Here is a 25773-nt window from a genome sequence, read left to right on the forward strand (position 1 = left end):
CCCTATCCAGAAAAAAGCCACGTGAGGACACAGGGGGAAAGTGACATCTGCAAGCCAGGAAAAGAGGCCCTCACCAGACACCAACCTTGCTGGCACCTTGATCTTGGACTTCCAGTCTCTAGAACTGTAAGAAAATAAATTTCTGTGGTTCAAGCCACCCACTCTGTGGAATTTTCCTATGGCAGCCCTAGCAGACTAAAACACCCATAATGTAAGGAACTTTTGTCACAAGAAACTTTATTACAAAAAAGAGGGGGAAAAGGCTAAAGGAGGAGCTCTAACCTGACTCTCACATCAGGATGACCAGCGCCTTCCACAAAAAGCTTGCTTTCCTCCAGTCTCTAGACTCTGTGCCTGGATTATCTGGAACCTTCGTCAAGGAGCCCTCACGGCCGCCTGCTCCATGCTGGCCAGTGTGGCTGAAGCATGTTGGCTGAATTTTTCGTCCTGCCTCAGCCAGCGCCAACAGAGCCAATGGCCCCACCGCAGAGCTGTCACTGCTTTCTGAGTGGAGTGATCTCGAGACTGAAGGGCTGCTCCCTGGCGTGCATGGCAATGTGGGTGTTGAGTGCCCCCAGGTAGGTGAAGCCCTTTCCACACTCAGCACAAGAAAAAGGCCTCTCCCCGCGGTGACGGTGCAGATGGGTCTCCAGACTTCTCTTCTGGAGGAAGCTCTTGCCGCACTCGGGACACCCGAAGGGCTTCTCGCCGCTGTGCGTGTGCAGGTGCGCCTTCAAGCTTCCCCGGAGGCAGTAGCTTTTGCCGCACTCGGGACACCGGAAGGGCTTCTCGCCGCTGTGGACGCGTACGTGCTCCGTGAGCCTGTACCGCTGAGCGAAGCTTCGGCCACACGTCGCACAGGAGAAGGGCTTCTGGCCGCTGTGCTGGAGCAGGTGGCTCTTCACGTTCCCTCTGAGCCAGAAGCCCCTGTCGCACTCGGGGCACCGGAAGGGCTTCTCCCCGCTGTGGACCCTCGCGTGCTCGGCGAGCTGGGACGGCTGAGCGTAGGCCTTGCCGCACTCGCCGCACGGGAAGGGCCGCTCGCCCGCGTGCTGCCGCCGGTGCAGATTCAGGGAGGCCTTCCAGGAGAAGCTCCGGCTGCACTCGGGGCACCGGAAGAGCTCGGCCCCGCCGTGGAGTCGCCGATGCTCGGCGAGGTGCGCGCGGCGGTGGAATCCCCGGCCGCACTGGGCGCAGGAGAAGGGCTTCTCCTCAGTGTGGACCTGGAGGTGCCGCGTGAGCCCCGAGCGCCGCGGGAAGGTCCTCCCGCACCGCTCGCAGGGGAACGCCGTCTGCCTGGCGTGGACGCGGCGGTGGCGCGCGAGCTTCGAGGGCCGGGTGAACCCCCGGCCGCACTGCCCGCAGGAGAAGGGCTTCTCCTGGCTGTGCAGACGCTGGTGCGCCTTCATGGCGTTCCTCTAGCAGAAACTCCGGCCGCACTCTGGGCACCGGAAGGGCTTCCTCCCGCTGTGCCGACAGAGATGGGCCCGCAGGCTGCTCTTGAGGCGGAAGCTTCTCTGGCACTGCGGACACCGGAAGGGCTTCTCCCCCGTGTGAACTCGGACGTGTTCGGAGAGCTTGCTCCGGTGGGTGAACTTCCGGTCACAGTCGTCACAGGAGAATGGCTTCTCCCCGCGGTGTGCCCGCCTGTGGGCCCTCGCGGCCGCCTCCCGCGAGGGGCCTCTGCCGCCCTGCGGACCCTGGAAGGGTGTCCTCCCGCTGTGCACCCGCAGGTGCTCGGCCGGCTCGTCCTGCTGGGTGAACCCCCGGCCACACTCCCGGCAGGAAAACGGCCTCTCCCCTCTGGGCGAACACACATGCTTGTTCAGGGCGGCTTTGGACCGGAAGGCCCTGCCACACTCGGGGCACTGGAAGGGCCACGGGCCCGGGAGAGCCACCTGGTGCAGGGCCAGGCTGCACCTGAGACAGCTGCTCTGCTCGCACGCGCCGCGCCGGAAAGGCTGCTTACACGGGACCGCCCGGAGCCACCTAAGCTCCGCCTTCCCCCTGGACTTGCTTTTGTGCTTCGGGTATTGACAGGACTGGTTCTCGCGGTGGTTCCTTTTGTGCTTCACGAAGTCTCTCTTTATCTGGAAGACCTTCCTACAGACAAAGCAGGAATAAAGTCTCAGACCTGGTGGAATTTCCAGGTGATCTGGGGTTCCCATTGGCTTATGCCGTGGATCATTCTTGTCCTGATTAGATGCTGTGATGTCGAGGCTTTTATTATTTAGAATCTCTGTTTCTTGGAGACTTGGGTGTTGTAAGGCGGCTCTTTGATCTGATAAAATCTTTCTTTCCTCCTTGGATAAGGGAGCACAGAAGCCCTGCTCTTGGAGACCATTTAAATGGCATTCCTCCTCTTTTGCCCCGAGAGTTCCCTGGTCACCTGGAGAGACAAAAAGGCCCACCCTCATCAGTGATGGGTCTGCGGGGTCAAGGACTGTCTTCACATCACTGACAACGTGGGAAAGGGACTCCCGTTGTCCTCATGACTTTGTGAAGCTGCCTGCCACAGGTGAATTATATTGAAGTTTAACTTCGATGTGCAGATCCTTTCATCATTTGTTAACAAAAGGCTTAGCGTGAAAAAAATGGCAGGCAAATACATTTTGTGAGCCTATGAGGACCCTCAGAGGCTAAGCAGAACTTGGAAGAAAATAAAAATGAGTTACTATGAGAATCTGACCATTTCATGATAATATTTCTTTAAATCTGTGAAATAAATAGCACAATATTTAAGTAGGAAGGCTTCGGGTCATATTCTTGCACCCTTCCACCACAGATTTCAGGAAAAGTTTTCTGAAGAAATGCTTATAGGAAGTATCTTTCTTAGGAATGTCAAATGGCAATTTACTGAATTCACAAAGAACACTGTGGAAATAATTCCCTTTCCCAAGGAACTCCGAATTGTAAGAAAGTCACTGCTGTTCCCAAAGTAAAAGCCATGATGACAGGGTACAGAGGGAGCTGAGCTGCCACCTTATTCTCACCCACCACGCCTGGAGAGGACAATTCCTGACCATCACCTGAGCTGCTATATTCCAGAACATCTTTTTCTCCCTCATCCTATTGCAGTGGGTCACATAGCTCTCCTTTTTTAAATCTCTTAACCTGGGAGCAAACCTCACCCATCAGGCTTGCCCCAGAGCAGGACTCTGATTCTGCTCTGAGGTCATCTCAACAACACAGATGTTTCCAACTAGATGACATCATTTACTAAGTTAGCACCCACAGCTTTTGCCTGGACCATGAGAGGAGCATACTTGCCTGTCTCCTTGAATCCTATTTCTCACCACTTACTGTTTATCCCAGGCAGGGGAGTAGTTGTGTTACTGGGTGAGTACCACCTGGTACAAAGGAAACATTTGTTTTTAGGGACAGCTACCAACGTCGTTCATTCTTTGGTACTCAAAAACCTTTCCAGGCCCTTTCTAAAGGATGAAATTAAACTCCCACCATGGCATTTTTGGTCTCTGATACCAATTATGTGCCACCACTGCCACCCCCCATCTTCCACTATGTCCCACAAATGACATTCAGCTATACTCAGTGCCTTCCATTTTCTAAATATAACAGGCTTGTTCCCACCTCTAAGCCTCAGATCATGTATGACCCCTGTTGAATCTTCTTTGCCTTACTAAATATGCCCATTCTATGCTATTTAAATCCTAATTCCTTTAGAAGTCCTCCTGGGATATTGCTGTCTCTCCTCTGCTTTCTCCTCTAAATCCCTATAGCGCTTTATTATCATTGCCACTTACTATTTATAAGTGTATACAGTCTTATAGTTGACTAATCCAATAGTTCAATATAAGTGACTAACCTAACTGCCATGTCAGTAAGACAGACAATAAACTCTTAGAGTGGGAAAATACGTACATACATACATATATATATATATATATATATATATCTCCCAACCCCTGGCCTAAATAATATGTGATATTATTCATAGGACATACCATGTCCTATGAACATGGTAGGGACAATACTGATTAGATGAATGAATAGATGGTAGCAGTGAAATGAAGCCCCTGGGAATTCTTTTATCCTCTGGTGGAGCTAGTCACACACTCCCTGGGTTTAAATTCCCTCTTTTTCAGGAGAGTCCTTGATACCCAGAGACTTAGTAGATCTCCATTTAGTAAAGCATCAACATACTCTAAAAAATGGCACATTCTCTTAAATACTTAAAGTATTAATATATTTAAAATGTTTTCCTTATGATACAAGGAATTAAAAAGTAGTCCTTCAAAAGGGATAAAAAAAATCCCAAGTTCTAAAAATCTGTACAATAAAAAAATATACTGTACAAAATTGGAAGGCTTCTCATTTCTCTGTACACAAATGGACATGATGATGTGATGGGGAAGATGGTTTCTCCTCAGGACTGGACAGATGGATCCTTTACTGTTCTCTTAAAGGCAGTTCCATTTTCTGTTTGTTTTTTTTTTTTTAATGAAATATATACAACTTCCTTCTTTATAAAAGTAAGACATTCTTATATTTGCTACCAACTTGAGTGAAAAAAAATAACATTCTCCATCAAAATAATATTTCTTATTCACTACGTCCTGCTGACTCTGCAGAAAGATTAGCAAACAAGGCTAGGAGAATAAATGAGTCAGGCCCATCTACTCACCAGAAAGGCTAAGTGTCATTTGTGTTTTCTCTAAGTGTCCTTGGTCTCTGATTAACAGCATTCTTCCTTGTTCCATCCAGGTGATCAAATCTGGCTTTGAAGAAATACAGCCTGCAGAGAGAGTCCACACAGACTCAGTCTGGGTTTCCTGAGTACTTGACTAAAAACAATTTTAGTTTTTAATTTTTAATTTTAACTTTAGTTTCATGGTTGACCTTGATTCCTGGAGACATGAGATCAATGTTAGGTTAAAAAAAATGGAAACTCTTGATTACATGAATAACTGTTAAATGTTCCCGACAATATTTCACAAAATTAAAGGAAACAGAGAGGTTGGGGATGATGAGGATCCAGGCAGAAAGTATTCAAAAGGGATCATTATGAGAACAATGTGAGTAGAATAAAAAGCAGTCGGGGACGGCGGGGGTGGGGGTGGGTCAATGAGGGAACCCAGCTGACTAAACTTTTCTGATTAGACTCTGCACATCTAAGGAACCAATTACTGAGGTGCCCACATTCTTTCTAATATTTTATTTATTTATTTATTTGGTTGTGCCACGTCTTAGTTGCAGCAGGCGGACTCCTTAGTCGCAGCTTGTGGACTCCTTAGTTGTGGCTTGCCAGTTCCTTAGTTGTGGCATTCGAACTCTTAATTGCAGCATGCATGTGGGATCTAGTTCCCTGACCAGGGATCGAACCCGGGCCCCCTGCATTGGAAGGAGGATTCTTTACCACTGTGCCACCAGGGAAGTCCTGCCCACATTCCTTCTTGATCAACGTAATGAAGGAACCAGGAGGCTGTTAAATGACAGTGATTATGAAGAAGTGGAGAGTCATGTGTCTAATGACATCAGCCTGAAGGGAGGAAGCGTTCTTACAAAGTAGTGGAGGGATTTTAAAGATGCATCAGATACCCTGCAGTGGTGTCACCTACGGCTCAGCCCTTGGATCAGTGTTTCTCGAAGTGACCTAGTTACCACCAGCATTAGCAGCACCTGAAGTACTTGTTAAAAACGTAGATGCCTGGGCCTGAGCCTGGACCTGCTAAATCCTAATCTCTGGAGTTAGGATCTGGACATCCTGTAAAGAAAATCATTTGCAAATAATACTGTTTGCTTTTTGAAATTTGGGAAAATCAGACTGGATTCTCCAAGCCCAAGGATTGTGATAACTCAAAACTCAACACTGGATCAGCACAGGGCTGTAGTTTCTCCTACCCTACTGGCCTCAGTCTCCTTAGCTTGACCCTAACTGTTGGGGTATCCCGGGGACAGCTGAGGGTGTCCTGTCCTTTTGACAAATTCTCCCTAGATTATCCCAACTGGCCCTGTGGTTTAAATGTCATTTATACAATGACCCCAAATGTGTGAATCCAGTCCTGATTTCACTGGAATTCCAGTCTCGCATACTCAATTATCTACTTTATATTTCCATATAAATGTTTAATAAGCATCTCAAACTTAATGTGGCCAAAACCTGCTCTCTCCCAAGCCTTCCTCATGTCAGTGAATAAAACCACTGCCATCGGGGCTTCCCCGGTGGCGCAGTGGTTGGGAATCAGCTTGCTAACGCCGGTGGCGCAGTGGTTGGGAATCAGCTTGCTAATGCCAGGGACATGGGTTCAAGCCCTGGTCCGGGAAGATCCCACATGCTGCGGAGCAACTGAGCCTGTGCGCCACAACTACCGAGCCTGCGCTCTAGAGACCATGCTCTGCAACAAGAGAAGCCTGCGCACCACAACGAAGAGTAGCCCCCACTCGCCGCAACTAGAGAAAGCCTGTGCGCAGCAACAAAGACCCAACGCAGCCAAAAATAAATAAATTAAATAAAATAAATTTTTTAAAAAAGGCATTGCTCTTTAAAATAAAACAAAACAAAAAAACACTGCCATCAAGATACTCAAGCCAAAAATCTAGAAGTTGGTTCTTCTGTCACAGGACTCCACTGCAAGCCACTGGCAAAATCTGGGATGCTACCTCCAAAACATATCTGGAGACTGCCTCCTGCTCTCTGTCTTCATTACTACATACCTGGTTCAGCTGCCACAAAGATTCACCAGTACTGCCAAGGCTCCTGGTTGGTCTCTCTCCTTTATTTCTACGCACTGCAATTTATTTTCCACATAGCAACCCAAGTGATCATTAAAAAAAAAGATATCATATTACTTCTCTATTTAAATCCCCCTATGGGAATTCCCTGGTGGCCCAGTGGTTAGGACTCTGTGCTTTCACTGCCGAGAGCGCAGGTTCAATCCCTGGTGAGGGAACTAAAAGCCCGCAAGCTGTGTGGTGCGGCCGAAAAAAAAAATCCCCCTATCATCTTCCCTTTATCTTTAGAATAAAATCCAACCCTGCGCCTCAGCCTGGAGGCCCTTCACAATCCGGCATAGCTGCCCTTTCTGTCCTCTTCTCCTATCACTCTTGTGCTAACCCTCTTTGCATATGTCACAATAGCCTCACTGTGGTTCCCACCGTGTACTGAGCTCATTCACTCCAACCTGTGGGCCTTTGCACTAGTTCTTTCTCTGCTTAGAATTTTCTTCCCCATGATTTCACATGGTTGACTCCCTCTTGTCATTCATATCTCAGACAGAATAAATTATAAACCCCCAAATAGAGAAAGAATTCTTCAGGTATACTGAGATCACCTATTAAATTGATAAGAGGAGAACTATTCTTTATGACACAAGACTGAGTTAGAGCAAGATGAGTAAGCAGTGAGGTACAATCTCCCCAAATTTCTCTTCCAATCCACTTCCTGAGTACTTCCCTGGAGATATCTAAGTATCCCATCCCCCTGCTCTCTTCTCTCTCCCTTTACCAGGGAAACATTCATCCCTGTCGTATCAACGTTCTGCAATGTGTTGGGTCCTCAGCTTCTTCTAATATAATAACTATGGCCCCTTCATGAGCGCCTTAGTTCTTATAAGGATGCATCTCATTCAGGCAACATAAGCAGGCACTAAAGTATCAGTTAAAGGAATAAAACAAAACACTTAAAAAAGAGAGTGGCAATTAGATTATTTTGTAATTCTAACTGTGGGAGAAAAGGGGGAGGGTTGGAGTGGGAGATAGAGAATGCAAAGTGTTAACAAGGCTGAGGGGCACAGATATCACCGGATAAAAAGGGACAAAATTCACAGGCCATTACAGGAAGTTAAAGAGACATTCTGAATGTGGATTGGGCACAGTATCATATTCAACCAGCCAACAGCCAATAAAGGGAAGAAAGCCTACTAGTATCAGGTTGGGTCCCAAAAAGCGATTCCTTAGAAACGCATCTTACCCAGGGAATCAAGGCTCTCATAATTGGTCTTCATTTCCTGCTGATACATGTCCTTCTGCCACTTCTCCAGGATTTCCCACTCTTGCTCCAGAAAGTATAAGGCCACATCATCAAATGCCACGGGAAACTGAAATCATAAACAGTACATACATATATTTTCATTTCAAGGCTACTGTGTTTTTCAACATCCATGTCTTTAAGAGACAGGAAGGAACGGTATTAAAGTAGTTATCTCTGGATGGTGCCATGAACATAATAAAGGGGTCACAGAGGTCTACTGGAACTAAGTAAAGTGAATGGATGAATAGCAGGCCTTTGAGCACAGGTACCGTCTAAAGGAGGATACTTCACATAGCAGCAAACAATTACTGCAATGTAAGACTGGGCCAGTGTCGCCAGATATGTCAATGCGGTACGCGGGCCTCTCACTGTTGTGGCCTCTCCCGTTGCGGAGCACAGGCTCCGGACGTGCAGGCTCAGCGGCCGTGGCTCACAGGCCCAGCTGCTCCGCGGCATGTGGGATCTTCCCGGACTGGGGCACGAACCCGCGTCCCCTGCATCGGCAGGCGGACTCCCAACCACTGCGCCAGCAGGGAAGCCCCAGATATGTCAATTTTTAAAGTAACTTTTTAATTTAGAAACGATTATACATTCAAAGGTAGTACAGAAGGGTTCCCTGTACCCTTCAGTTTACCCCAATGGTCACACAGTACATTATTACACTGTCAAAACCATGAAACTGACATTGGTAGTGTGTGTATAATTCTACGTGATTTCATCACGTGCTGACTCATATAACCACCCTGCAATCATGAACAAAACTATTCCATGACCAGAGATCTCCTTTGGGCTACCCCTTCCTAATCACACCCACTAATCTATTATCCGTCTCTGTAACTTTGTCATTTCAAGACTGTTACAAAAATGAAGTCAGAGAATTCACTGGCAGTCCAGTGGTTAGGACTCCGTGCATCCACCGCAGGGGGCACGGGTTCGATTCCTGGTCAGGGAACTGGGATACTGCATGCCATGTAACGTGGCCAAAAAAAAAAAAAAGTCATAGTATGCAACTTTTTGAAATTGACCTTTTTCAGCCATCATAATGCTTTTGAGATCCATCCAAGTTGTGTTTATTGTTTATCAATATTTCATTTCTTTCTGTTGCTGAGCAGTAGTCAATGGCATGGGTATACCACAGTTTGGTTAACCACTTACCTATTGAGGGACAATGTAGTTGTTTCTAGTTTGGGGCTATTACCAAAAATCTGCTATAAATAATCATGTACAAGTTTCTGGTGGGGATACATTTCATTTTTCTGGGATAAATGCCAAGGTCTACAACTGCAGGGTCATATGGGAAGTATACGTTGTTTTCTAAGAAACTATTTTCCGGAGTGGCTGAACCCTTTCACATTCCTACCAGCAATGCATGGAGATCATTTCTCAGCATCCTCACCAGCATTTGGTAACGTTGCTTTTTGCTTTTTTTGTTTTGGCTGCACTGCGCAGCATGTGGGGTCTTAGTTCCCTGACCAGGGATCGAACCCACACCCCCTGCCTTGGAAGGGTGGAGCCTTAGCCACTGGACCGCCAGGGAGTTCCCAATGTTGCTATTTTTTATTTTCATCATTCTAATAGTTGTGCAGTGATGTCATTGGGATCCGAGTTTGCACTTCTATAATGAATAATGATGATGAGCATATTTTCATGTGCTTATTTCTCATCAACATATCCTCTTTGATGAACTGTCTCTTCATGTCTTTTGCCCATTTTCTAATTGGACTGTTTTTTTTGTTGTTGAATTTTGAGAGTTCTTTATATATTCTAGATATAAGTCCTTTGTCAGATATGTGGTTTGCAGATATGCCCTCCTCCATCCATAGCTTGTCTTTTCACCCTCTTAACAGAATTTTTCCCAGAGCAAAAGTTTTTAATCTTGATGACATCCAACTCATCATTTTTTTCTTTTATAGATTGTGCTTTTGGTGCCACATCTATGAACTTTTCACCAAGCCCTAGGTCCCAAAGGTTTTCTCCAATGTCATCTTAGACCTTAACATTTTACATTTGGATGTGACAGTCCATATATATGTGTATATATATATATATGTATATTTATTTATTTATTTTGGTTGTGCTGCATCTTTGTTGTGGCAAACAGGCTCCTTTAGATGCAGCGAAGTCTCCTTCATTGTGGCTTGAGGGCTCCTTAGTTGCGGCACGTGGGCTCCTTCGTTGTGGCATGCAAACTCTTAGTTGCGGCATGCATGTGGGATCTAGTTCCCTGACCAGGGATCGAACCCGGGCCCCCTGCATTGGGAGTGTGGAGTCTTAACCACTGCCACCAGGGAAGTCCCTGGATGTGACAGTTTTATGTGAACTCTCCTGATTTTTACATTTTGGCAACTAAAATTCACAATTTTAACAAGAAATAGTTAAAAACAAACAAACACAGAGCTGCGAGCCACAATTTGTTCATGGACGTTTAATCTACAACCTCTGGTATGGACTGACTAACCAGGACCGCTCTTCCTGGAGGTTCGAAGGGCAGATGCACTGTGACAATAGGGAAGGAAGAGAAGATATATAATTTAGCTTGTGAAGATTCCATTTCACTCCTTTCAAATTCTGTGCTACAAATGTAGATGAGAGCCTACCAAGGCAAGTGCTGGGCAACTCACAAGACAGCTCGGCCTCTTCGCAAGTATATGAAAAATGTTGGTCCCAAATGCTACAAAGTAAACTCTCCCAATAAAGGAATCTAGGAAACTCCACAACCAGGCCCACTTGACACTTTCTGAAGAGAAAAGTTGCAGAGATAAAATTCCATCATCAAAACTATTACAGGCGCCCAAAGCTGAAGTATCAGCTAGTATAACAAACCAGTTAAAACTTGGTGTTGCATTTAAGGTGGGACTTTCAAAGAAATTCCTCTACTGTTTACTTGCAACTCACCCACATGCTTTCCACCTACAAAAGACTTTTCTGTGAGCATTCTCACAATTAGCACTGAACTGCTCCAGTGAAAAGGAAAATCAACCAGAAAAATGCTGATTTCTCCCTGCCTACCCCCAATAACACAACAGCCAAGAAGCTGACATCACTTGAGCTTTCTCTGTGGACTCAAACTTATAGTCAAAGAAGAACTATTACAAACCACCAAGTTTCACAGAACAGAGAGAGATATTCCAGGACGTTGAAGAGAGGCGGCCTGAAGAAATCTGAACAGAATTGGTACCTGCCAAGGAATGCTGCGGGAGAGGGGTGAGAAGCAGAAGGAAAGAAAATGCACTACATTAGTGAGATTAGATAGGAAATCTCAGTGGAGATACAAGGAGAACTTGCATACTTAGGCAAGTTATACTTAATTGAATGTAGAGTTTCCTGGATTAGGCTTGGGATATGTCTTTCAAACTCTAAAACCAGTGTTCAAATTTTCCATTAAATCACTAGAGTATTCGTGGTAAATCTGAATTAGGATAACCACCCAAACTGGTTAAGTTTTCCGTCTTTTCCTAGAGGGAGCTGTCTCCAGTCTTCTTCCAACTTTTGCTGGAAGATGTGCTTCATTTGCTGATGAAGATGTGCTTCTCTGAAACTCCATGTCAGCAGAGCTCGGCACGTGAGCCCAAGAAAAACCGGGACGTTCAGAGACCCCAGCACAGGACGGGAACAGCAGGGGAACTGAACGGACCACAAGCGAGACCCTGGGTATCTCCACGGGACCCCTTTCTCCCAGATCAACCTCACAACAACTCGAGCACCTAGACCGCGCCTTCTCCGGCCCGGGGTCGGAGCGCAGTCCTGCTTACAGACAATCCCCGGCCGGGGCTCCCACCGCCTCACTCTCTGAACCGGGAGCCCATTCCAGATCGCGACGGGGCCCGCATCGTCCACAGCCCCTCTTACCGGAGCCGGCTCGGCCATGTCCCCTCGCGGTCCCGCCCGACCCCGGTCCCCCCCCCCCCCCCCCCCCCCAGCCACCCGGTAATCCAGGCGACGCCGCGGCACCTCCCCTACGGCGGTCCCGCGCTCCGCCCAGACCAGCCGGCCCGGCCCGGGCGCGGTGCACGCTGGGACAGGCGGCCGCTCCGCCCCCACAGCGCCCCCTGCGGCTAGGAGGCGCGAACGCCGGCCGCGGGAGCCGCCCGCAGGAGTGGACCTCGAGCACATTTTCATGTGCCTAATTCTCACCCACAGACCCTCTTCGGTGAAATATCTCTTCACGTCAAATAGTCTTATTTTAACTTTGTTCTGATTTACCTTTCTTTAATTACTATTGACGCTATAGACTTTTTTAAATTGAAAAATTTATTGAAATAATTGTAGTTTTATATGCAGTTATAAGAAATAATGCAGAGAGGTCCCATGTTTCACTTCTATTAATTTGTGTGGGGGGGTATTTAGTTCCATGAGGCTTTAGGCTTTTCTATGCATTAATTTGTTTTTCCTCCTTTGTAACGCTGTCTTCATTCCCTATTTGATCCTAGAAAATGCCCTTACATATTGATATAAATTCCATATCACGTCACAGTCACATCACATAATCCAGTGATGTTTCTCATACATTTCTTATTCAGTAGCTTGGCTTATAAGATTTTTCAAATGTATATTTTCAAATTCACTTATTTTTGTCTTTGATGCAATCTGATACTTAAGTATTTAGAATTTCTCTGTATACACAGTGAGTAGTAAATAAAAATTTATTTTTTTTGATAAACCATTTAACTATGTAAAACTATCCAGTTTATGGTGTTAGATATGGATCTAAAGTAGTTCTTATTATTCTAATATCCATCTGTACTACTTGGACAGCTTTTGCTCTATCACAGTGAAATTTGCTTTATTCCCTTAACTAGTAGTGTTCCTGAGACTTCAAAGCCACTGGAACCCCTTCCTCTTTATGTGTGTCTGGAGGGCTCACAAACTTCCTTAGTGACTCTTGTAGTGTCTCCACTGTTGTCCCTCTGCTGCTGCCAATGAGCATGTCACTGTTGTTGTGGTAGCCAGTGATTATTTCTCCTAAAGCTGCTGCTGGGGCCTCAAAGTTGGGGGTATGGATTTTCCTCAAATGATTACAGTTTTCAGCCTAATTAAGTTTCTGGGCTTACAATGTCTTTTACTGGGACATTCAAATGATATTCCCAGGAGACCAGAAAGGTGAGCACCTGAAGGACACCCCTACCTATTACACACTTGGTGTGTAAATGGCTGCCCAGTCTCTGGATGTCTCTTACACAGAAGGAAAGAAATCACAAATAGGCATGAATACAGCTATTTTTGTAAAATTCTGCTTAGCTTCCTAAACCATCTGTACAGGTCAGCCCTTCTGTTCTCCATGAATGAGGAAGGTGTTTCCCTACACGGCCTCACAACTATCCTGTCCCAAGTTTTAGGCCACCCCAAACCAACTTTGCACAACTCCATTTTCCCCAGAGTTCTTTCTGGCTGACTTCAGGGAGTCCTGTTACACAAGGAAGCCACCTATGGTGGAAAGAGCTTGAGTTTAATGTGAGAAAGACCTGGCTTTGGATATAGGCCATACCGTCCGCCATCTTTGTGACACCAAGCAAGTCACTTGACACTTGGAACCTTAGTTTCCATATCTGAAGGGTCGCTGTAATAATTAAGTGGGAAGCAACTTAAATGTTCATTGACAAGGAATGAATAAAGAAAATGTGGTACATACATAAAATCGAATATTACTCAGCCATAAAAAAGAATGAAATAATGCCGTTTGCAGCAACATGGATGGACCTCAAGATTACCATACTACGTAAAGTAAGTCAGAGAAAGACAAATATCATATGATATCACTCATATGTGGAATCTAATTTTAAAAGTGATATAAATGAACTTATTTACAAAACAGAAACAGACTCACAGATTTCAAAAACAAACCTATGGTTACCAAAGGGGAAATGTTGGTGGGGGAGGGGTGGATAGGAATAAATTATGAGTTTGGGATTAACATACACACACTACTATATATAAAATAGGTAACCAACAAGGAAGTACTGTATAGCACAGGGAATTTTACTCAATATTCTGTAATAACTTATATGGGAAAAGAATCTGAAAAAGAATGAATATATGTATATGTATAACTGAATCACTTTGCTGTACACCTGAAACTAACACAACATTGTAAATCAACTATACTTCAATAAAATTAAAAATAAAATATATGTAAGCAAAAAATAAAAACTAAGTGAGAGAACATAGAAAAAGCAGTTTTATCATAGTACCTGGCATTCATTCCTCCTGGCCTCGCCCCTCTCCCACCTCCCTCAGCCTCAGATTGTCTGGTATGCAGAGAGGCACATCCTTCACCCTACCTGGAAGTCTCCTTGGCTTTCTTCTCTCGAGTCTTATTTTTTCTCCTAGCCTGAATCTCCCAGTCCTGTGTTATTTCCCTGCTAAGAATTCAGCATAAAAGCCAGCATATTAGGCAAAAATCAGATATAGTCAAAATTACCCCAAACGTCTTCCAATTTGCTCCTAATTGTTGTACACATGGTTTCATACAACTCTGTACAGCAGTTTTTTGTTTTTCGTTTTTTTTGCAGTACGCGGGCCTCTCACTGTTGTGGAGCACAGGCTCCGGACGCGCAGGCTCAGCGGCCATGGACTCATGGGCCCAGCAGCTCTGCAGCATGTGGGATCACTCCCGGACCGGGGCGCGAACCCGTGTTCACTACATTGGCAGGCAGACTCTCAACCACTGCGCCACCAGGGAAGCCCATGTACAGCAGTTCTTATACACACAAATGTTTCAGAACCAGTAACTTAGACCAGAGGCAGGAAGAAAATGAAAGTCCAGTTATAGATGTCTGAACATTCAAACCATCCTGCCTCTGAGACAATCATCGAATCTCTGGAGGTGGAGAAGCAACGAGTGGGGAAATGGAAAGCTGCATGACTGTTGGGACTCCTCTAGTCCTCTTTAATATTAAACCTCTATAAGCTTTCCACAGTCAGTAGACTTGAGTGCCGTCATTCCACTAAGCACATACTGGAGGCACACAAGATGTGAAGTATCTGCCACATGGGGGCGCTATGAGAACTAAAAGCTACAATGTGCTTATTCCAGCAGCGCTTGGTGTACAGTAAGCACTCAACATAAGTCACCTGTTGTTATTACCTTCTTTAAAAGGAGCAGGTAAAAGATCTAAAAATCCCAGAACCAGATGGAAAACTGCCTTTCTCATTTCACTAAGAAGCATCATATACACTTAAATGAAAATATATGAACCAGTTCTTTTAAAATATCTGGTTAGAGAAACCCAAGATTCTGAAAAATTACACACACACACACACACACACACACACACACACACGGAGGAAGAACCTTACCTATAATATTCTGTTTTATTTTTGCTTTTTTATTTTCTGGGGCTAAGCCAGGATCTGTTTAAATTACTGGGATTCACTGTTCACTGTTCTTTTTCTGGTACGGTGCTGGAAATGAGGAGGAAGGTGCCTGTCAACCCCTAAAGAGAAACCATACCCTAACCTGCAGCTTAGATTGTAAAGTTGCATTTGTCAAGTTTGAACTCTGATTTGAATCACTATTTACAAGCAAACGCTGATGTTTCCTCCTTAATAAGCAGGAGAAAAAAATCTTGTTTTTTAAGCAGGAATGAATGGGGGAGGCTGTATTGAATCTAGGAATTCCGGGAGAATGTGGCAGTCTGGTCCCCAGCTGCATATTAACAGATGCCTGGCATAGAATTTTGTTTAGGAATCATATTAGCCACTCCCACCTGCTGTATGGGGCAAAATGCATCACCTAACAGATTACCCTTTCCCTTCTTTTTTTTTTTTTAATTTACTTATTTTATTTTATTTATTTTATTTTTGGCTGCATTGGGTCTTCGTTGCTGCATGTGGGCTTTTTTCTGGTTGCAGTGAGCAGGGGCTACTGTTCTTTGCAGTGCGCAGGCTTCTCATTGCATCGGCTTCTCTTGTTGCGGAGCGTGGGCTCTAGGGTTACAGGCTCCAGTAGTTGTAGCACGCGGGCTCAGTAGTTGTGGTTCACAGGCTCTAGAGTGCAAGCTCAGTAGTTGTGGTGCATGGGCTTAGTTGCCTCATGGCATGTGGGATCTTCCCGGACCAGGGCTCGAACCCATGTGCCCTGCATTGGCAGGTGGATTCTTAACCACTGTGACACCAGGGAAGTCCACCCTTTCCATTCTAAAGATCTGGCCCTCCTAGTCTTACATTAAGGAAACGTTTCCATGAGCTGTAGTGAACTGAGGAAAAAATATATGTTCGAGGCTCTCTACCCCCGTAACAGCTGGAGAAAGTGTAACAATGACACAGATAGGGGAGTTCCTGAAATAAAACCCCAGGAGGCATCTATAAATTTATAAAATGTGGATTCAGGGGAACTAGCCATGGGGAAGGCTTGGGACCCTGTTTCTTACTCATTGTCTTGTCAAAATTAAATGTTCTGTGGTTGCAGTTATACTGTGTTTTGGTGATGGTGACCATTTCTATCTCTTCGGGAATGAAACCTGGAGAAATCCAGTGTCATAGTCTCACTTTGGAAATGATAGAGCGAGCTCCCCTGGGACTTGCAGCACCGCAGATATACGTCAAGAGTTTCCTCTGATGCATCTCAAAGTAGTCTCTGCAGTGTCCACGCTGAGGAATCCCACAAGTGTGCCAAGTTAGTAAGTGTTTTGTGCTGTGAAAGTGTCAACCTGCTGTATAGCACAGGGAACGCTACTTCACTTCGCTGTACAGTAGAGACTAACACAACATTGTAAAACAACTATACCCCAACTAAAAAAAAAGAGAGATCAATGTAGATGTCCTTCTCCATAGGGACAGGAATTTGTTTTGTTCCCTGCTCTATTGCCAGGGTACAAAATCTGATACAGAGTAGGTAAACACATCTTTGTTGTATGAAAGAATATTAAAATCAAAATATGTTGCCACTTTAAGCAAGACTAGAAAGGATAAGTAAAGCTCTTCTCTTTAAATGACTTGGGATCTGGATCACTTTCCATAATGAGTTTTACCAAAAGCTTTAATCTGAGAGCAATACAATTGTCTGCAAAATTGCTTGGGAACAATATAAGAAGGAAAGTTTTTTGAGTGTCAGAAAACTCTGTATATCCCACACAATCAAAAGTATAATATTTTATCATAAAAAGAAGGTCTCTGTAAATAAATGCAAAAGTATAAAGAAAATAAAGTCATACCACCTACGTAAAAAAAAAAAGTGTTAATGAACCAGAAGTCCCCCAGAGATGATAGCAAAATGCACCGAAAGCGAGGCTGAAGCTGTGAGTTATTATTACTTTTTAAAAAAATATTTATTTATTTATTTAGGCTGCTGCAGGTCTTAGTTGCAGCATGTGGACTCTTAGTTGTGGCATGCATGTGGGATCTAGTTCCCTGACCAGGGATTGAACCCTGGCCCCCTGTACTGGGGGGCGCAGGGTCTTACCCACTGGACCACCAGGGAAGTCCCTGAGTTATTGTTTCTTTCATGAAGACTTCTTCCAAAAATGTGAGGGATTAAAAAAAAAGAAAGAAAGAAAAAACTCAAGAGGGGGGAGGGCCTTCCTAAGCAAGGTACCAAACCCCAAAATCATAAAAGACTGAAAATGTCAATTACATAAAACTAAAAAATTTCTGTTTTGCAAGATGCCAAATGGCAGATGTCAAACTAGGGAAAGTATATATAACACATAAAAAATTGCTGTGTTATATAAAGAGTTTGTGCAACTCAACAAGAAAACATCAACAACTCAACAGAAAAATATTTTAAATGTGAACAGTTCACAGAAAAGGAAATTCCCAAGGCTTTTAAGCTTAAGATGTTCAACTTTACTCATAATAAGAGAAATACAAAGTTAAATGAGATTCCACTTTTTACTTAGGTTGGCAAAGATCAAAAAAGTTCATAATACATTGGGCTACAAATATGGAAGAAAAAAGCACTCTCATACATCTTGGTGAGAATTTGTGAACATGACCTCTATGAAGGACAATTTATTGATAGACGTCAACATTTTATCTTATTTTCTAATTATTTTTGGCTGCACCGCACAGCATTTGTGCTCTTAGTTCCCCAACCAGGGATCGAACCAGCACTCCTTGCATTGGAAGTACAGAGTCTTAACCACTGGGCCACAGGGAAGTCCCTACTTCAACATTTTAAATGTACACACCTTTTAACCCAGCAATTCCACTTCTAGGAATTTTTCCAACAGATGGTTTTGTACCTATGCACAGAGAATTATGTTCCAGGATATCTGTTACTATATTGCTTATAAAAGCAATATTATCTATTTAGACTAGAAATAATCTAAGTGTGCCTCAATAGGCGATTGGTGTCAAGTAAGGAACTACACAGGGTTTTACCCTATTTTCAAGTTCCCAAGTTAGCCTGCCATAGTTTCCATGGATGCTGGACAAGACAGGAAATTCCTGGGTCAGAGACAAAGGACTCTGTTACTCACAGAGCAGGGGAGAGTGTGAGCTTCGTGTTCTGGTCAATTCGCTCCTGGGGGTGACACAATATGGCCCAGGTGGCTAAGGCACACACAATGGACCTGTGCCAAGGAACAGCGAGCCTAGGAGCCCCCAGCTGGGGCTGCCAGATTTAGCAAGTAGAAACACAAATGTCCAGTTAAATAATTTTTTTAAAATTTATTTTTGGCTGTGTTGGGTCTTCGTTGCTGCATGCAGGCTTTCTCTAGTTGCAGCGAGCAGGGGCTACTCTTCAGTGCGCGGGCTTCTCATTGCAGGGGCTTCGCTTGTTGCAGAGCACAGTCTTTAGGCACGCGGGCTCAGTAGTTGTGGCTCATGGGCTCTAGAGCTCCGGCTTTGTAGTGGTGGCACATGGGTTTAGTTGCTCCGTGGCATGTGGGATCTCCCCGGACCAGGGCTCGAACCAATGTCCCCTGCATTGGCAGGCGGATTCTTAACCATTGCGCCACCAGGGAAGTCCCCCCAAATAATTTTTAATATAAATGTTTCACAGGGCACATTGACACTAAAAATTACGTGTGGTTTATTTGAAATTCAAATTTAATTGGGCCTCTTATATTTAATCTAGCAATCCTATGTTAATCTTGTAAGGGGGATGTTAGTCGACTTGTCCAACCTCTGACCTGGAGGAAGACAATATCTTTACTATCTTTGTCAAGAAAAAAATCTGCCTTCTCCCCCAGGGGGAGACATGGTCTCTGTCCTCCCAGGTTGTTTGCATACACATTCCCTTGAATGAAACAGTTTTATCCAGTCCAGGATAAAAACTGTTACAAGACATGTAGAAACACCGTGGAGAATTGCCCACCAAAAATTCACATAAACTATGGAGTAAAAAACATGTATGTCATATGGTTGACGTAGGGATTAAACCTGATGGTTGTGTAAACAAATAATAATCACTAGTTCATTTTCAGTTTCCTTACCTAATTGCTGTTTTAAATTTTTTGCAAGCTTCTTTTATGATTTCATTTAGCTTGCCAACCTAACTTTCTGCATCTGCGCTCTGCTCCCCACTTTACCACATTTTAAGATCCAACAGCACTGCCCCTCATGTACTTTTCTGAATATCCCATGCTGAGCACACCTCTGGGACTTTGCATGGCTCTTCACTCTGATTGGAATGACCATCTCCCATTCCCGGGACAGCTGATAACTTCTATTTTCCTTCAAGACTCAGCTATCATGTCAACTTCTCCAGGAAACCTTCCCTGAAACTCCCAGGACACAGAAAAATTTCTTTCCTATATGCTACTTACTATAGCTGCTTTTATTTCATGTTTATATCTGTTGTGGGTTGGACTATATCCCCCCCCACAAAAGACATGTTGAAGTCCTAACCCCTGGTATCTGTGAATGTGATCTTATTTGGAAATAGGTTCTTTGCAGATGTGATTAAGATGTTAGTTAAGATGAGGTCGTATGGGAGCTTCCCGGGCTTCCCTGGTGGCGCAGTGGTTGGGAGTCTGCCTGCCGATGCAGGGGACGCAGGTTCATGCCCTGGTCCGGGAAGATCCCACATGCCGCGGAGCGGCTGGGGCCGTGAGCCATAGCCCCTGAGCCTGCACGTCCGGAGCCTGTGCTCCGCAACGGGAGGGGCCACAACAGTGAGAGGCCCGCGTACCGCAAAAAAACCCAAAAAACAAACAAACAAAAAGATGAGGTCGTATGGGAGTAGGGTGGGCCCTTAATCCAATATGACTGGTGTGTGTATAAGAAGAGGAGAAGAGAAGAAGAAACACAGAGGCACAGGGAAGACACTATGAGTTGATGGGGGCAGAGATTGAAGTGATAGTGATGCCTCTACAAGTCAGGGAACACAAGGATTGCCAGCAAATCCCAGAAGCTAGGTAGAAGCAAGGAACGACTCTCCCTAGAGCCTCAGAGGGAGCATGGCCCTGCCAACACCTTGATTTCAGAATTATAGCCTCCAGAACTGTGGGAAACTAAATTTCTGTTGTTTTAAGCCACCCAGCTTGTGGTACTTTGTTATGGCAGTCCTAGGAAATGAATACAACGTCACATAATTATGCAATATGCATTGAGTTGAAATTATTTGCTTTCTTGCCACTTCCCACTGCTAAGTAAAGCTACAGCCCCACGAGGAAAGTTTACCTTATTCCACTCTTTATCCCCTGTACAATATCTGGCACATGGAGGCACTCATAAATGATTGTAAAACGTAAAAGAAACGTTATAGTGTCAATGATCATTGTTGACTTTTCCAAAACCCAAAAGATCTTAATCAGTTTACACTTGGCAGTGAACAGACAATTTTGCATATCATTGAATGTTTCAAATTGTAATGTCTTCTCAGTGAAAAATCTATAACCATCCTCAGCCATCTCTGATTGGTGGGCTCTCTCTTCTTACCTCATTCAGGTAAAAATTTCACATTAATATTTGGTTTAAAGGCAATGTGGGGAGTTCCCTGGTGGTCCAGTAGCTAAGACTCCACGCTCCCAACGCAGGGGGCCTGGGTTCGATCCCTGGTCAGGGAACTAGATCCCACATGCCGCAACGAAGACCCTGTACAGCCAAATAAACAAATAAGTAAATATTAAAAAAAAAAAAATACGCAGGGAAGCAGTGCAGTAGAGTAGTCAAGAACTTGGGCTGTGGATAAACAACAAGGCCCTACTGTATAGTACAGGGAACTGTGTTCACTATACTTTTATAAACCATAATGGAAAAGAATATATAGATGTACAGCTGAGTCACTTTGCCGTACAGCAGACATTAAACACAACATTGTAAATCCACTATATGTCAATAAAATTAAAAGAAAAAAACAACTTGGACAGGGAAGTCTAAAGAACTTGTATTTGAATCCCTACTTGTCCACTTCTTAGTCCTGTGACCTTGGGCAAATTATTTGACTTTTAAGGCATGTTATCTCTATTATAGCATAGTTGAGAAGATTAGATCATATAATACATGTTAAAGAGCATAGCATGGCCCCTGACATTTGGTACTCAATAACTGTTAGTTGTTATTGCTATAAAGAGATCATGAAAGGGAAAGACTTTAATAGAATTTTTCCCACAACTAGAAGAAAATGTAAAACTATTTTTGTGGTTCTGGAGTAACATGGCAAAACACAAATTTAGAAGGCATAAAGGGAAACACACTGACAGATCTGACTACATAAAAATAAACTTGGGGAATTTCCTGGTGGTCCAGTGGTTAGGACTCCATGCTGTCACTGCCGAGGGGCCAGGTTCAACCCCTGGTCAGGGAATTAAAATCCCACAAGCTGCGTGGCGTGGCCCAAAATAAAATAAAATAAAATAAAAAATTTAAAATAATAAATAAATAAAAGCTAAACTTTGGAACATTAAAAGACACAACAACAGTAACAAAAACAAAAGTGAGAGTTATGTATTGCTGGTGGGAATGTAAATTGGCATAACTTCTCTGGATAGCCACATATCTCAAGAGTCTAAAATAATCATGCCCTTGCCCAGTAATCTCTCACTCCTGGCAACTGCATCTAAGAAAACAATCAAAAAAGCTTATAAAAATTATGGATAAGCAGAATCATCTTAAATTTATGTTGTGGTAAAAACTAGAACCTACATGTATAAATAAATTATTAAACACCTGTACAGTGAAGTAATATGTAAACATTTCATTTATGTTTTAGAAGAATATTTAATGCTAGGGAAGATATTCAAGTGTATTAAGTAATAAAGACAGCTTGCAAAACAGTACTTATGGTTCCAAATATGTTAAACAAACAAACAAATACACATAGAAGAAAGAGGCTTGGAAGGATAGACACCAAAATGCTGAGTCATTATCTCTGAATAGTGCAATTATAGGTGGCTTTTGTCTTCTTTATAATCGCTGTATACTTCAACTATTCTGCAAAGCACAGAAAAAGAATAATAAACGTGAATGGAGAAAGACAAAAAGAAAAAGTAAAGGCGTCAGCCTCAGAATTCTGGTGGCCACTGGTAGTAAAAATAGAAAATATTTTCAACCTATTTACATCATATAAATATAAAAATATTTAAATAAAAAATAACATCCATACTTCCAACCGAGATGGATAATAGACTTGGAAATTTCCATCTACAATCACAGTAATCTGGTCACTGCACAACTGCCAGGCCTTTCACATATGCCCAGATGAGAACTACATGCACATGTTCTGGGGGTGCACTATTTTCTATTTGGCTTCAAGTTCAGTGTTTGGCCAAGTTCTGCTGTTCAGCTGTGGTGTTCAGCCTTAGCCACTGCAAAGTGGAATAGCTGAACGCTTACTCAATGCCATTTCTGGCATCCTTAAACTTGTACATGAGTAAGACTGTGCTGTTGGGTAGATTTCCATCATATCCCATCAGTGCATCAATCTTCAGTAACGTAAACATGGCATGTCATGGACCTAGAGACTGTCCTACAGAGTGAAGTAAGTCAGAAGGAGAAAGACAAATATTGTATACTATCGCTTATATGTGGAATCTAGAAAAATGGTACAGATGAACTTATTTGCAAAGCAGAAATAGAGTCACAGATGTAGAGAAAAAAACTCACAGTTACCAAGGGGGGAAGGGGGGGATGGGACCAACTGAGAGATTGGGATTGACATATATACACTACTATGTATAAAATAGATAACTAATGAGAACCTACTGTATAACACAGGGAACTCTACTCATTGCTCTGTGGTGACCTAAATGGGAAGGAAACCTAAAAAAATTGGATATATATATATAGGTATAACTGGTTCACTTTGCTGTACAGCAGAAACTAATACAACATTGTAAAGCAACTATACTACAATAAAACGTAATTTAAAAAGAACATGGCATATCAGTCATTGTTAGTATATGAATATCTGCTCTCAAATTTAAATATTTGAAATTCTAGATGTAACTAGAAGTGCAAAATCCGATGATGTGCTTTATATGTTGAAATGCTAACAATTGAGGTATATATGAATGTATTTTTAATATTGCAAAAGTAAAATGCTACAATAATTATTGAGGATTATGAAAGGTGCTGATTTTATGTAATAAATGAGAACTTTCAGATAGTTAAATATTAACAGTTAATGTGAATATTGAGAGAATGTCATCCAGATAACTTAAAAAAAACAATATATCCTTTTTGAACCTACAGATGTTCATAAAAATATAAATATGACCACAGGGCAAAACTAACAAAGATTAGATTGTATCACAATTCTAATTACTGTAGAATTATTTGGTGCAATTGCATTCATAACACTAAGTAATCTTTAGAAACTAATGTTTAATTAAATTCCATTTGGTCTGTTAATCCTAAAAAAGAAAAAGCCCTATTTGGTAATTTTTCACATATTAGGAGGGTAAAATTAAATGCAGAATGTCAACATGGCTACCTCAAAATTTCACAAGGACAAAAAAAGTCATGTACAAGACATATATGATTAATCATCTTTGATTGAGACATGATTAAAAATAGAGAGGGAGCCAGGAAAAAAAGGAGAAAGGAGATAAAATGAGACACCCAAAATACATTTCTTCTCTCTAAACAATGGACTTTACAAGAATGCTTTTAATTAGACAATGCCTTGTGGTTTGGGATCTGTGAAGGGTAATATTTTTTAAAGCTTGTAGAAATAATTACTGTAGACTGATAACCATTTTAAGCTGTTGAAGAGAAAGGATTTTTTTAGATTTGCCCAAGCTATGAATTCTAAATATTGATTTATTTTAGAAAACATTCCTAAAAACTTTTTCCTGATTTATATTTTGTTGTACACAAAAAGGTTATTGAAATTATGAAATATGCTACCACAGTACGTATATGGTATGTGTGACATTTGGACATGAAGAATCAACCTTAATTTTTTTAGGTTTGACAACATAGAGGATTAATGATTAATTCAACTATGTTTCCTCTTTCCTTACTTGATGAACGATTCCCGGGTCTCACACACATAGTGAATTTGACTTTGAGAAACATTTATGGAATGTAAAATCTGTAAAGAGAAATGCACAAAATTATTGACTACAGAACAAATATGGTAAAGGTTATGGGTACAAGCATATAATTTGTTTACTCCCTTCAGTTCTATATTCAGAAAATGGTTATAGCTTAAAAAGATGTAATAGAAAATGAGTGGATTCAAGCAGAAAGATTGTAGACTACTTCCAGAATTTTTCTTCAACCAATAACAAATTTTGTTGAACAAGAACCTTTGAAATTGTCTTGTCGTGTACATATGCAAAATATTTAAACAAGATAGAACAACAGCTATTACATCCGTCAAAGGCTTATAGAATAAAGAAGGCCTTAATTCTGTATTTTCCAGAGAACGTTACCAACATAGCAAGACTTACTAATAACCAATGGTGATTTGCATGGAAAACAGTTTGTTTGCTGGAACTTGCTGAATAAATTGATGTCCCTTGAGAATGCAAGTATTTCCTACATCATTGCTGCTGAAAAAAGATTTCCTTTTGATTCTACTCTAAGGAAGATGCTGAAATTGATGTGCATCCAAGGAAAGCCAAGATGCAGATGGAAACTTCAATTATTTTCTTAACTTGAAAACCAGTTAAATTGCTCCATTGTCCCATTTCTAGATCCAAAGTTTAAGAACAAATTTTTCTCCAGTGAGTATGTATAGTGGCAAGAACAGGCTAAAATATTAGAAATTAGGGACTTCCCTGGTGGCACAGTGGTTAAGAATCCGCCTGCCAATGCAGGCGACATGGGTTCGCGCTCTGGTCCGGGAAGATCCCACATGCCGCAGAGCAACTAAGCCTGTGCGCCACAGTTACTGGAGCCCCATGCTCCGCAACAAGAGAAACCACCACAATGAGAAGCCCACGTACTGCAGGGAAGAGTAGCCCCCTCTCGCAGCAACTAGAGAAAGCCCATGCACAGCAACGAAGACCCAATGCAGCCAAAAATTAAAAATAAAATAAAGTAAAAAGATATTAAAAAAAGGAATTAGAAATTAAAAATATGAGGATGGCCATCTTAAATCTGCTTCTGAAAATATGTATTTTCTTGAAACAGTGCACAAAACTTCAGTCAGCGAAATTGCTTCAATGAAATGCTATCACCATCCCCCCAAATTTTCAAGGCTAAGAATTAAAAAAGAGAAAATCTTTACCTTAATAAGCTCCTATTAGAAGAAAGAATATTTAATGGTAATGTTACCATATTATACTGGCAGAACTAGACCTATGCCCCAAGAAGCTCAGTTGAAAGTATCTTATTTAGTAATACAATTGTTTCTATTTAATGGTCATAGGAGTGTCCAGCAGTTGCTGTTCTTGCCTTATAAGTTCAAACTTTAAATTTTTTAAAGTTTTAATTACTACATTTTTAAT

The 25773-nt window shown here is 42.7% G+C and overlaps 1 protein-coding gene across 1 annotated transcript; it reads right to left on the bottom strand.

Moving 5' to 3' along the window:
- Positions 1 to 494: 494 nt before the first annotated feature.
- ZNF425 (zinc finger protein 425) lies at positions 495 to 12109 on the bottom strand. The gene is given in 4 exon segments (XM_065883611.1): positions 495 to 2389; positions 4646 to 4756; positions 7931 to 8057; positions 11777 to 12109. Coding segments are annotated over 4 exon segments (2466 nt in total).
- Between the last annotated feature and the right edge of the window lie 13664 nt (positions 12110 to 25773).

Source organism: Phocoena phocoena, chromosome 9 (assembly GCF_963924675.1).
Source record: "Phocoena phocoena chromosome 9, mPhoPho1.1, whole genome shotgun sequence".
Lineage (NCBI taxonomy): Eukaryota > Metazoa > Chordata > Mammalia > Artiodactyla > Phocoenidae > Phocoena > Phocoena phocoena.